Raw genomic sequence first — 13,718 nt, 5'->3', positions numbered from 1 at the left:
AATGGTAAGTTGTTAGAAAGCATTGCAGTACAGTTCTAGCCATAACAGACGTGGTAAGAAACTTTCACAATCCAGTATCATTACCAGAACTAATCTGGAGAATTTACTGTCCAAGATGAAAGAGCACTTTGAGAAGATTGGCAATAAAAGTTTAAGCCAAGAACTTGTTTTCCATCCTGGATCACCAAAAGAGCCAAAAGTGCAAATTTGTTCAGATTTTGGCTGGTTCTTTAACCCCAAGTCTCACAAAATGTTAGTGTGAGTGTTAAATGTTTCAGTTACCGCTGAATCGTTTGTCCTAACAATGAAAATATGAATGTAAATTAATTTTAGATTACGGAGTACAAAAGGCTGCAAAGAATATTCTTGCAGACACTGAAGTTTGGTTAGTTCCATTTAGAACTGGCCAATCAGAGGTAGCAGTGTTTTCTGAAAAATTTTGCAAGCAAAACATAAATCACAAACAGCTAATATGACCACAATATGTTCTACGAACAACAGAACCTCAGGTAATACAGAACTTGCAGCATGATGTGTGTATCAACAGTGATACGAGTTATGAGTGGATGTGCTCCATATAGTGAGCTCAGTTGTGCGGATGTTGGTCAGTTTTCTCGTCTCTCTTGCCACATCCAGGTTATGAAACACCCAGAATGCCCTGGAGACAACATCTTAACGTCTATCAACAGCCTCTGCTAATATTACACTAAAACGGTTCTATTATTGTAACTAGTGTTACAGTTAATACAGTTGTTTTGTTAATAAAAATTGCCAGTATTTATCGATGTGTATATAAAACTTGTAATCAGCATTATATATAATTTTCATTTCTAACAGGTGATAATATTACTTAAATGATTTTTATGCTTCCATATTTGTTGGAAATGTCAAAATATATTCAATGTATTCTGGGTTGAAATAGTGTTTTCATCATATTTGTGATACTTTGAAAGTTCCTGTAGACACTGTAGCCATAAAAAGGGTCACATGTGTGACATGAGTCTCATAAACAATTTCCTCCACACTGTTTAAAATACAGATGAAGCAAAACATATACCAGACACACGAAACACTCTGTTCATAGCACTTCTATGAGGGGAAAAAAGAGAAAACTGGAAGATGGGGAAATGAAATGAATAGGAGAGAGAAGGTGACCAGTTTCTTTCCAAAGTGTGAAAATATTTTGCATACGGCTACAGAAAAGTTAGACCGTGAGCTTAGAAGTGAAGTAGAAAATGCTAAAAATATTCCCCTGTCTATAGAAGAACTAGTTCAGTGACACAAAACAGATTTAGAGACGTATGAAACAGCAATTCTAGCCTTCTAACTTTGACAGAAATCCAGTGACATCCAGAGCTCTTGTTATAAAGTGATGAAACAGAAACCCTCGGTCAAGCTCTAGAGATGTTAAAAGGACTAATCTATGTTAGCAGATGACTACAGGAGTGTGTTTGACCACAAACGTTCATGTCTCATACACACACATAAAGCAGCTCCCTAGTGCCTACCCAGGGAAGCCGTTCCCAAGCAGCTCACTGTCCGGGAAGTCCATGAAGACGGAAGGACACCTATGAAGAGAGGTCAGTTTACAGCCTGCCTAACACACACACACACACACACACTCACATACAATACCTCCAGTAAATCCAAGCCCTCTACAAACACAAAGCATTTGTGATTCAAGTAAGACTGAGACTGAAGCATCTTCTATACCATTCATATCTTTTTGTGTAGTCAAGCTTGTTACCTAATGTACAGTAATCAGTATGTACAGTATGATGCGTTACAGTTTATACTATCTATGTCTATTAACACGGAATAACAATGTAAACCTGACTGTCTCATTATTGTAAAATCAACATTAACATTAACATTCAAAACCCATTCGGTGGGGTTTTAGAGGCAGAGCAAGTTCTATTTGAAATGTCTACCACCAACAACATAGATTAAAAAGACAACTACTTTTTTAAATAATGTGCACTGAAAACAATGAATTATACAGTATATTTTGAGGAACATATTAAAAGTAAACTCTGTGTATTTTTAATTCAAGTGGATTTTTTGTTTATTTAATTAAATACATTTTATAAAATGTTGAATTTTAAAATCTTCAATTAAAAAAAAAAAATGGCATGGCTGCAAAGTGTTTACACAACGATTACCCAGAAGTCATGGGTGCTAATTCTTTTAAAAGTCAAAGTTAAGCCTGAGCTTCCTTTAATTAGTTTTTCAAATTAAGGTTTCTCTCTTTCTCTCTCAAGACTGTGGTTTAAAGGATGCTGTGAAGGGTCCTTGGCAGATTTAGTAGTGGCTACATCTCTGATCCATGTTGTAAAGAGAATTGAGAGGAGTATATTTGCATGTGCTCCTGCCTAAAGGGTCACCAGAGATTTCAAAGTTTACAAGAGGACAGAGAGAAAACACAGACTCCAGGGTGGTCAATCATTCACACACATACTGTGCTAAAGAAGAAAGAAATGCTACTCACGGGGTGACACAGATGAACTTGGTCTTCAGGTAAGGCTGAATTACTGAAAGGACAACAAATGACTGTGTTATTGAACAGGGAGAATTCAGATTTTTCAATAAAAAAGCAATCTGTTTTCTTTTCTTAAAGGCACAGCTTACACAAAAATTAACATTCAAACATGTACAGAAAAATACAAAAACTTAATATAAGTTTTTGTTTTTTTTTTTTAATCAAAATAAAATTATTTACGGTTACTTTTCATCAATTTAATGCGTGCTTGCTGAATGAAAGCATTCATTTCTTAAAAATAAATAAATAAAAATCTTATTGACCCCAAATTTTATTAACTCTAATGTGTCTTACCAAAAATTAAAGTCACGCTTTTGCATTCTCTCTTCTGTTATTCTTAGACAATTTTCTCAGAAGCTAACAGTTTCTGGTAAACAACACCCATTCAGTGGACTTCCAATACTAAAATAGTGGTCTCCGAAATAAATAATTTGATAGGAAACAAACTTCAAGTTTCTATTAGCAACTGACAGATGTACTGTTATTCCAAGCCAGAATGAACTATATTGCGGCTAACACACGCACCACATCCAGGATCAGGGAATTCGGTGTCAGGCTGGGCCTCGGGGCGGCAGTACTTGCCAAACGCCTCCTCTTTGGGGATCTCAGGGTAGAGGTAGACCAGCGGCGAGACGAGGATGTTGGTGGCATCCATGATCTTGTAGCCCATGATGATCTCGGCGAAAGACATGCTGTTGAGCTGCTGCTTAGTGTACGGTTCCACCGACTGGATCTGGGTCTTGCCTGCACATACGTACAGAAGCACAAATGCTTCACACATTTAAACAACAGTCATCACGACTGTAGTTCTGTAGTTGATTCAATAACGTATACAATTTTAGACACTTTTTTTTTTTACAAAGGTACCAATGTATTGATCTTTTGAGAAGTCTAACACAACACACACAATATGATGTACATGGAAATGCATTCACCATTGATGTCCTTCTCAACCCAGGTGAAGGTAATGCCTCCCTCTTTGCTGCTTTCGCTGAAGCGCAGCAGGAATGTCCCAGGAGGCTTTGGGCTCAGGATTGCCCTCTCTCTTTCTTTACTGATGAAGCCCATAATATACCTGACACACACAAAAGCTTGATTTAACCACCCAAGCAGTGACTGATGTAATGAACTATGAATACTGCATGAATGCACACAACAGAGTACAGCAAGAGTTCTCACCCTTCATTCCATAGAGCCAAAATATATTTCTTGACGAGGTCAATAATGTTGTCTAGCCACACCCAGAATGAGAAACCTTTTCCTGCCATGTTCTCCTGCAACACACAAACATGTTTAGGATACTTTGATATAAACTCCATCAGCTGGTCTGATTTGCTCTAAACTTAAAGAATAAGAAACAAAAGTTTTCTATAGCAACATACTTTACAGAACTTAGCCCATGTTATCTGGCATCCAGAGTAGTTTACACAAGGACCTACACAAAAACAGAGAATACACCATTCAGAGATGCACGGAGAATGTGGCAAGGGTGCAAATGATTAAAAGTGCCAGTAAAGATTTGATACAAAATTCATATCAATCCATTGCTGATGCTGATTTTGAATGGAAATGCATGTTGCTATTAATCAACACAGTGGTTTCTAACATTGATAATAATTAGAAACATTTCAGCAAATCAGCATATTACAGTGATCTCCACTAAAGACTGGAGTAATAACTGCTGAAAATTCAGCTTTGTATCACTGGAATCAATTATTTCAATTAAAATCAGCCAAATCTTGTTCATCCCAATTTTTAAAAGATATTGTACAAAGCCAAATAAATCATGGGATTAACTTTACCTGAAATCACTGAACAGATCTAAAATTTCCGAAATTTTGATATACATCATCTGAAATCTTTCCAGTGATGTATGGTTTGTTAGGATAGGACAATATTTGTCCGAGATACAACCATTTGAAAATCTGGAATCTGAGGGTGCAAAAAAAATCTAAATATTGAGAAATCACCTTTAAATTTTTCCAAATGAATTCTTAACAATGCATATTACTAATCAAAGATGAAGCTTTGATATATTTACAGTAGGAAATTTACAAAATATCTTCCTGGAACAAGATCTTAATATCCCAATGAATTTTGGCATAAAAGAAAAATCTATTTTTTTTTACCCATACAGTGTATTTGTGGCTATAGCTACAAATATAACACAGTGGATTAAGATTGGTTTTGTGGTCCAGGGTTACATTAATTCATTTCCAGGTTTTAATATTAAAAAAAAATCCCAGAAGAACTCCACTGGATATCAGAACACACAAACACACACATACCCAGAAGTTTCTCAGCAAGTGTGGTGAGCTGCTCGATGGTAAGGCCTCTCTTGGTTGTGGATGAAAACTGCCAGCTGAGCACCTCAGCCACCTGATCCCATGTTCCTACTGGAGGTTTGGTGAAGAAATTCACATTCTGTGAAGATAGAGAGGAAGAATTCTTAGCAACGTATATAAGCTCTTGTGCTAACAGGAAGTACGGCTGGCTGTGGATTCATTTCAAACCTTGGGATGGTTAGTCAGCATGTTGTACCACAGGATGGACGCCCATGCATTTGGCATTTGACAGATATTAGAGATGACCACCACTGGGAGAGAATGTGTCTGCACAGAGATAAAAACATTTATATATAAATGAGAATAACAAATTCTGCACTTTTTGTACATCTTGCTCAGGTAGAAATCTGATTAGTACAAATAGAGACCTAAAGGCTGAACAATTCTCAAGCAAACAGAGCCGAATCCCGAATGGCTTAATTATCTCATTTAATTAACCTGCTGTGTGTGTTGGCATTTTGTGTGACCCTGTTGTGTCCATCCACAGAAAAGAAATGACCCTGAATGTACTCTTATCAGCACATAATAGGCATGTAGGCAGCACTGTGTGCGTTTATGAGTTTAATAGGTGGCAGATTTCCCAAGGACACGCTGCATGGTTACATATTTATTAGTGCTGTCAATCGATTAAAAACTTTAACTAGATTAATCACACATTTTTTCTGTGATTAATCGCAAATTAATCGGAATAAAAAAATAAATGTTTTTGTAAGTTTTTAATATATTTTTTAATGTAATAATTTCACAGTTAATCAAATTAATGTAGAAACAACATAAAGACAGTATATTTTAAATACTTGTTTAAATGGCATCTTTTTATGAATGAAGGCCAGTATTACGGATATTAATACAGCTACTGATTTTTTTTTTTTTTTTTACATTTATTATTAGGCTTCAAAAATATAACAGTTTTTAATTTAAGTAAACTTAAAACAATGCTAACATAAACCCATAATAAATGTCATGTTTACTCCTGCCCTTCCTGTCTTAACAGTTAGGAAATATACAGAAATTTAATAAAGTTATCAAAGTTATATGCAGTCTGCACTGCATAAACTATAAATTAAATAGTTAATCCTTATTAAAGCTACAAAAGTTATTTAGTCAAGAGCAGCGAGTCATTTTCTCTGTTCCCTTTGTTCTTTAACTTTACTGACAGGAAGCTTTATTGGCTGCTGTCCCTTTAAGAGCAGACAGACACGCGGATCTCACCGTTTATATACTGTCTATGGATCTCGCCTCATTCTCTCACAACTCTTTTTGTTCATTTTAGACTTTATATAAATCATTTAATTTAAGATTGCTCCTATGAGGATAATCGACAAAACTGGCACTTTGGGATGTTTATTGTTAGTTCAAGCGCTTAAGAGAACTGAATTCTGGCACCCTGTCTATTCATTGTGTGTGTGTGTGTGTACGTGTGTATTTGTCACATAAGGGCATTCACAGACAGCGCATTCTCTTTTGTCTTGCCGCGCTTGAAATGTTTAAAAGCATTTAAATTAATAAGAGCGTGATCATATAATGTAAAGCTAGCCAACGGATGGCAGAAAATACGGATGCTGCGTTAATTGCGTTAAATATTTTGACACGTTAAACCAGACAAAAATTAATCGCATGCGTTAACGCGTTAACGTTGACAGCACTAATATTTATATCTTCCTATGGCTGGTACCATGAAGACAGCCTATCACAATGAATTTACTGGCTTTCAGGACGTTGAATCAACCAACAGAAGCAATGTGATGGTCTTAAATGGCACTCAGAGATTAATAATATTATCATCTTTGATTTGATAAACAGGACAGAGCTTTAGTGATGGCAGGTATCCTGGCATGATAAGACATGTCTGACATTTGATTTTATTCTAAAATACCGATAGTCTTTTAAATGAACTAATCTTTTAAACATCTGTAGATTTTATCACCTCAAGGTCGATCTTTAGTCCTTGGTGGTAGACTTCTGTCTCAAATGTGATCAGGTGCAGTTCTTCGGTCACTATCAGAGACGCCTGTAGTTCAGAGGCCAAAGGTCAACGCTTACATCGACTTCTTCAAATCAAATACTGTGATATAATTATCATTATACAAAGACTTACATCACTGTTGGTTCGGCCGCCATTACCACATCTCTGCTCTCGAAGAGTCTGAAAAACAGAGGAACAAGTGAGGACTAAGTCGAGTAACATTCAGCTGATCTACAGTAGTCTTCTTGAAGCTTGTAGGGAAATAAAAAAAAAATTAATCAATAAAAATATATAAATTATGTAATTGTATGTAATTATGTAATTAACTGTAAAAATGTAAATGTGACTATGTCCCAGGGGTTTATTTTTATGAAAATATTGCATTAAAAAAAAGTTTGTGTTTACATAATATGTATGTACACTTATATGTATATATTTAAGAAATATATGTAAAATATATGTAAAATATAAATCATATTTAAATATGAATATATGTATACATGTAAATATTTGTTAAATATATATGTATACATGTATGTGCGTGTATTTATATATACATTCAAATATACACAGTACACACACATATATTATGCAAACACAAACTTTTATTTTGGATGCGATTAATCGTGATTAAGCGATTTGACAGCTCTAATATAAATAATTTATTTAAACATCTTTTATGCTTCGATGGATTTAATTTACATTACATTTTTTAAACTATGATGAACTTAACAAAGACTAAAATAAATAATCTACTGAGTGAAAATTATTTATTCATGATCAGTTTTTACAGAAATGATGGCCTCGGGCAACCAACATTATTGCCTCTCATAAAATAGTTTCAATAACCCTGAACATGAAGATGAAAGAACATGCTTGAGGTTAAATATATTCAATGCTGGACATTGTTAGTACACACAATAAACACAAGTTTAAAAAGTGTGTTTTAAAGAAGTTTAATTTTGCTTCAGAGTGCCAACCATAAATGGTATGGTTCTGCACTGAAAAAAAAATGTTTGGCGTAATGGCTGAACTTACCAGATGTTTGAACTCTGCTGACAGGCTGCCATTGTTGGATTCCTCCATGTTCATCACCTTCGTGTTGGTGCCAAGGATGTTGAACTTTCGTGAACTGGAGAAAAAGAAGCAGGGGACTCCATAATACAGCAACTTTTACAGGTACAAGCAAGAAAGAGACTTCATTCCACCACATTTTTTTTGTAACTAAATATAATTTAATGATAAAAATTAAACTTCTACAAAACAGCTGAAACATTTATTTTATTGCCCAAATACTGGCCAATTAATTGGCCTGTCCAATATGTAATATGTAAATAACCATATGACAGTTTAACTCTGTGAGAATGTCATCCTTTTAACCTAAAAACTCACCCTCGAATGGCTGCCACGTCACCTGACTCCCTGCAGAACACAGGAGGAAAAGATTCAAATTTAGCATGTGCAAGTCATTTCATTCTGATGTCACACGCAGGAGGTGGGACTTACTTGTCAATACACACTTTGATTTTCAGCTGGTAGTTTAACTCTGGAAATTTCACAAGTAACCTGAAAGAGGGGAGGGGGAAAAATTTACCATATGTGTCTAGAGGTCTTTCCTTTATGACTCACCTCTGTGTGTACCCACCTGACTTTGGTGGTGAACTGAACTCCTGTTTTGATGACAAGTGGTCGGTCAGGGTGCATGGGCATGCAAGGCTGCCTCTCAACAACAAATGCACTGCAATGACACAAGCATACATCGCTGATCAGATCCTGCTTCATTGGTTCATTACGTTTACACACACACACACACGAGTAAGTGCTTTCAAACCTCTTCATAAGGTTGCGGAACAGGTCTACGATCTTCTCTTCTAGAGCTGGGCGGTGTTGAATAATCGGATCTCCTTTGTACGAGACCTTCTGCTGAAGCTCCTCCAGTTTCTTGATCTGCTGTCTTATCTGCAACTGAGACTCAGCCAAAGAGGTGATCCTGAAAGAAAGAAATTTAAAAAAAATAAGCCAATCCATAAAAAGGCGGTGCGATTTAAAAGCAGGTTTGTTTGTGAATGGACTGTGTACCATGTCTCTAAGCGGTCCAGGCAGATGTTCGGTGGTCCTCCGATGCAAGCGATCTGCTGCCTCCTCTTCCAGTCCGCCAGTTCTTCATCTGTCAGATTCTTCTGCACAAAGTCCATGGCAGACAACAGCCCTGCCATCTCAGTCACTATTTGCTGCAAAACAGAAAAAAAAGATCATCAGTGTGAATGTAAAACATATTTTGTGAACACAAAATGAAGGTTGTAAGTATGAGTATGTTAAAAAGCAAAGACTATAGAATACCCAAGACATGTCACTTGTAAAGTTTTGAATGGGGAAAAATGCAAAGCTCGATATGGACCACTCAATCACAGGAAGCCCCGCCTTCTGAATGAAAGAGCCAATCGCTAATCGGTAAAGTCCTCACATCACTGCAGCTGCCCTTAGAAGTCCCGGTTGCTATAGAAACAGTCAGCGCTCTGAGACGGGCTCTTAGGGCTGTGCATGTGCACTGGCTGATCTAGCCTAAGAAATAAGCTTTTTATAATGCTATTTGAGCAAAAATAACAATATTTATGACACTGTTGTCGTCAGATTTCTTTGGTTATTTCAAATATGAAATTTTATCCAAAACTTGTTGTTTCCCCATTCATAGAGATAGGAGCTGCACTTGGACGCACGAGAGGTGTTTCAAAGATGGCCGCCGAGTGACATGACTTGTCGCAAAGAGACTTTGGTACAAGTTCAGAATGTGCTGAAGTAATTTGTTTACTCTAGACCTATCATAACATTCTGACGCGAATGACACATTTACTACACACAGTGTAGTTCGATTTGAATTTGTCTAATGCGATGTGTCTCTGGGACAAATGCAGCATCAACAAAAACATAAAACAGCTGTTCAGAGGTCATTCTGGTTAATGATGTAACAGAATTTAAAAGGATTTTGAAATTGAAGTGTGAATGGTGATTTACCGGTAAAAAGATGGAAAGTCATTGCCTGTGTGAACAGTGCATTTTTGTATTTACTGGTAAACCCGTTCTGGTCATTTTACCGGCAACTGACTGGTATTAATGTGTGAAAAGGGAAACTGTATTTTGTGACTTGATTCTGTATCCAAGGTTCCCACACCTTGATTAACTTCAAATTCAAGGACCTTTCAAGGACTTTCCAGGTCCAATATCCTCAAATTCAAGGACTTAATGTGGGGACACATTTCAAGTGAGAGCGATGTTACATCGTATTATCTTGTAAGATACATTGTTACAGGGTTCATGTGTCAAACACAACTATGCAAAAAAAACTAGATCTGATATTATATTTGTTGTATTTCTGTTTTGCATAAAACTGAAGAATATTCGGTACATCCTATACTGTAATCTAAAATAATCAGATATTAACTTAATCATGGATAATCATGGATTTTATTAAAAAGAGTTTAGGCTCATGTAAGCAGAAGTTTTAAGATATATGAATATGCTTTTTTAGTTTTTCTTGCCTCATGGGTTTACATTATCTTAACAAGCAAAGCAATTCAACATTAATTTCCGGGTGTGTCTGTGAAACACAGAGGTACCATCCTAGTAGTTTGTAGGGTAGTAGGGTGACCATATTTTAGTTTTCCAAAAAGAGGACAGTGGGTATGCGCGGGGAGGGGGGCTGGGGTGTGGTTGGTTGGTGGTTAAAGTAGTGCCCAAAGTAGTGCAATGACCATATCCCAAATTTCCATATCTAAAATACATATTTTACAGTCACTGTTATGCATATTGATCATAAGCTAAAATGCTTCCTACCAGTGGCCCTCCTGCACAAAACTAAACATCTAGCACAGTTTTATCATAAGCAGAATGATAAATGTTTCAATCCAAGCATTTTAGTCAAATGTAATTAAGCAACATTCCAAACCTTTAACCCACGGGGGAAATCAACCCATTTACGGTTTAAAAGTAGCCAAAGGGAGAGAAAACACGAGCTGCAGGAGTCAGATTTGACTGATCACGGGTTGAGGAGAGAGAGATGGCCGATCCAAAAGAGATTTAAATATTCTGCTTATTGATAGCGGCTCCCTGAAGCATGAAAATTATGCAATATTAGAATGTTTGCAAGGAGCGGGCGGGCTTGGACACAAAAATCACGGGAGCAGGCAATAATGGTCAGACATTTTGGGTGATTCAGAAATCCCAGCCAACACAAAGTACCTCACGGGCGAAACACTTCACGTAATGCGTAAATGCACGTTAACTCATGTAAATCATCGAGCTTGTATGCATAGGCCATGAATTGTTGGTGAAATAACAGATTAGCGGACCAGAGGAAATAATATGGCATTTTATTCAGAAAACATCTTACACAAAATAAATTCAAGCATTTTCAATGACCTGCATCAAAGTATGTTTATTTTCAAAAACTTTTTCAGGGCCGTGGATTTTGTTTTTTTTCAGATTGACAAACTTTCAAGGATTTCAAGAACCCGTGGGAACCCGGTGTATCTTACCCTCCTCAGCTGATCCAGAGCACTAAGCATCTGCTCAAGCTGAGTCATCTTCTGCCTGGTGGCTGTTGCCTGGCTGTTTCCATTCAGGTCCTGGGACAACTCTGAAAGGTAACACAGATTTGTTGAGATTTTATCAGTGATTGAGGCTATTAGAGAGATTTTGGTACATGTACTCGTCATACCTCCAGCACTTTTAAGAGTTTTGTAGTTGAAGTCAAAATCATCTTGCAGATTTTCCAACATCTTCATCTTCTGCTCCATATCCTGCACAGAAAGATTATGTCAGATGGAGAGTGAGAGGATGTAAAATATAAGATATTTTGTACTCCAGGGCAATATGTTAAAATATGGGCAAACTGGGGCTGTAAGTGGGTGCTGGGAGCCAAAAATTATTTTAAAAAAGGGTTAATAAGTATTACTTTTTTTAATCACAGCTTTTATAAGAACTATTCTGAAATGAGTAGATTAATCACATTTATTTTACTCTATTGACAGCCCTAGTTTACACATCTATCAGTACATAACAAAAAATAAATAATTTCCAAATAAATGTTAAAGAAAATTAATTAGTCTTTATACAAAAAAATATATTATTTTTATTATTATTATTTTAGAAAAGGGGATCATCACATTTGAGGGTCTGTGGCATGAAAACCCACTTTGCAAGATGACTACTTTTACAGTCGTGGCCAAAGGTTTTGAGAATTACATAAATATTGGAAATTGGAAAAGTTGCTGCTTAAGTTTTTATAATAGCAATTTGCATATACTCCAGAATGGTATGAAGAGTGATCAGATGAATTGCATAGTCCTTCTTTGCCATGAAAACTTAATCCCAAAAAAACCTTTCCACTGCATTTCATTGCTGTCATTAAAGGACCTGCTGAGATCATTTCAGTAATCGTCTTGTTAACTCAGGTGAGAATGTTGACGAGCACAAGGCTGGAGATCATTATGTCAGGCTGATTGGGTTAGAATGGCAGACTTGACATGTTAAAAGGAGGGTGATGCTTGAAATCATTGTTCTTCCATTGTTTACCATGGTGACCTGCAAAGAAACACGTGCAGCCATCATTGCGTTGCATAAAAATGGCTTCACAGGCAAGGATATTGTGGCTACTAAGATTGCACCTAAATCAACAATTTATAGGATCATCAAGAACTTCAAGGAAAGAGGTTCAATTCTTGTAAAGAAGGCTTCAGGGCGTCCAAGAAAGTCCAGCAAGCGCCAGGATCGTCTCCTAAAGAGGATTCAGCTGCGGGATCGGAGTGCCACCAGTGCAGAGCTTGCTCAGGAATGGCAGCAGGCAGGTGTGAGCGCATCTGCACGCACAGTGAGGCCAAGACTTCTGGAAGATGGCCTGGTGTCAAGAAGGGCAGCAAAGAAGCCACTTCTCTCCAAAAAAAACATCAGGGACAGATTGATCTTCTACAGAAAGTATAGTGAATGGACTGCTGAGGACTGGGGCAAAGTCATATTCTCCGATGAAGCCCCTTTCTGATTGTTTGGGGCATCTGGAAAAAGGCTTGTCAGGAGAAGAAAAGGTGACCGCTACCATCAGTCCTGTGTCATGCCAACAGTAAAGCATCCTGACACCATTCATGTGTGGGGTTGCTTCTCATCCAAGGGAGTGGGCTCACTCACACTTCTGCCCAAAAACACAGCCATGAATAAAGAATGGTACCAAAACACCCTCCAACAGCAACTTCTTCCAACAGTCCAACAACAGTTTGGTGAAGAATAATGCATTTTCCAGCACGATGGAGCACCGTGCCATAAGGCAAAAGTGATAAGTGGCTCGGGGACCAGAATGTTGAAATTTTGGGTCCATGGCCTGGAAACTCCCCAGATCTTAATCCCATTGAGAACTTGTGGTCAATCCTCAAGAGGCGGGTGGACAAACAAAAACCCACTAATTCTGACAAACTCCAAGAAGTGATTATGAAAGAATGGGTTGCTATCAGTCAGGATTTGGCCCAGAAGTTGATTGAGAGCATGCCCAGTCGAATTGCAGAGGTCCTGAAAAAGAAGGGCCAACACTGCAAATACTGACTCTTTGCATAAATGTCATGTAATTGTCGATAAAAGCCTTTGAAACGTATGAAGTGCTTGTAATTATATTTCAGTACATCACAAAAACAACTGAAACAAAGATCTAAAAGCAGTTTCGCAGCAAACTTTTTGAAAACTAATATTTATGTAATTCTCAAAACTTTTGGCCACGACTGTACATGTCAAAAATGCTGTTAAAGAAAAGGTTTGTATTCAAAACTGCATCTTTAGGATAGATGATAAAGTGATGCATATGCACCTGTAACTGTGAACAAGACAAATC

The 13,718-nt window shown here is 37.1% G+C and overlaps 1 protein-coding gene across 3 annotated transcripts in view; it reads right to left on the bottom strand.

The window, feature by feature from the left end:
- Positions 1-13,718, bottom strand: part of LOC132149040 (signal transducer and activator of transcription 3) — a 31,388-nt gene that overhangs the window by 2,666 nt on the left and 15,004 nt on the right. The window contains exons 5-22 of one of the 3 annotated variants that reach the window (XM_059557937.1): positions 11,565-11,646; positions 11,383-11,483; positions 8,930-9,081; positions 8,682-8,840; positions 8,496-8,588; positions 8,357-8,416; positions 8,243-8,272; positions 7,889-7,982; positions 6,983-7,030; positions 6,812-6,895; positions 5,053-5,151; positions 4,828-4,963; positions 3,922-3,974; positions 3,719-3,813; positions 3,475-3,614; positions 3,065-3,283; positions 2,489-2,531; positions 1,509-1,568 (exon numbers count right to left, since the gene is read on the bottom strand). In XM_059557937.1, the coding sequence (XP_059413920.1) occupies positions 1,509-1,568; positions 2,489-2,531; positions 3,065-3,283; positions 3,475-3,614; positions 3,719-3,813; positions 3,922-3,974; positions 4,828-4,963; positions 5,053-5,151; positions 6,812-6,895; positions 6,983-7,030; positions 7,889-7,982; positions 8,243-8,272; positions 8,357-8,416; positions 8,496-8,588; positions 8,682-8,840; positions 8,930-9,081; positions 11,383-11,483; positions 11,565-11,646 (1,748 nt within the window). Of the gene's footprint in view, positions 1-1,508; positions 1,569-2,488; positions 2,532-3,064; positions 3,284-3,474; positions 3,615-3,718; positions 3,814-3,921; positions 3,975-4,827; positions 4,964-5,052; positions 5,152-6,811; positions 6,896-6,982; positions 7,031-7,888; positions 7,983-8,242; positions 8,273-8,356; positions 8,417-8,495; positions 8,589-8,681; positions 8,841-8,929; positions 9,082-11,382; positions 11,647-13,718 lie in introns of all 3 variants that reach the window. The other 2 variants (XM_059557936.1, XM_059557938.1) reach the window with 2 other exon arrangements.

Source organism: Carassius carassius, chromosome 9, assembly GCF_963082965.1.
Source record: "Carassius carassius chromosome 9, fCarCar2.1, whole genome shotgun sequence".
NCBI lineage: Eukaryota > Metazoa > Chordata > Actinopteri > Cypriniformes > Cyprinidae > Carassius > Carassius carassius.
The sequence above is the reverse complement of the archived record's forward strand: the minus strand, read 5'-3'. Positions and strand labels throughout refer to the sequence as shown.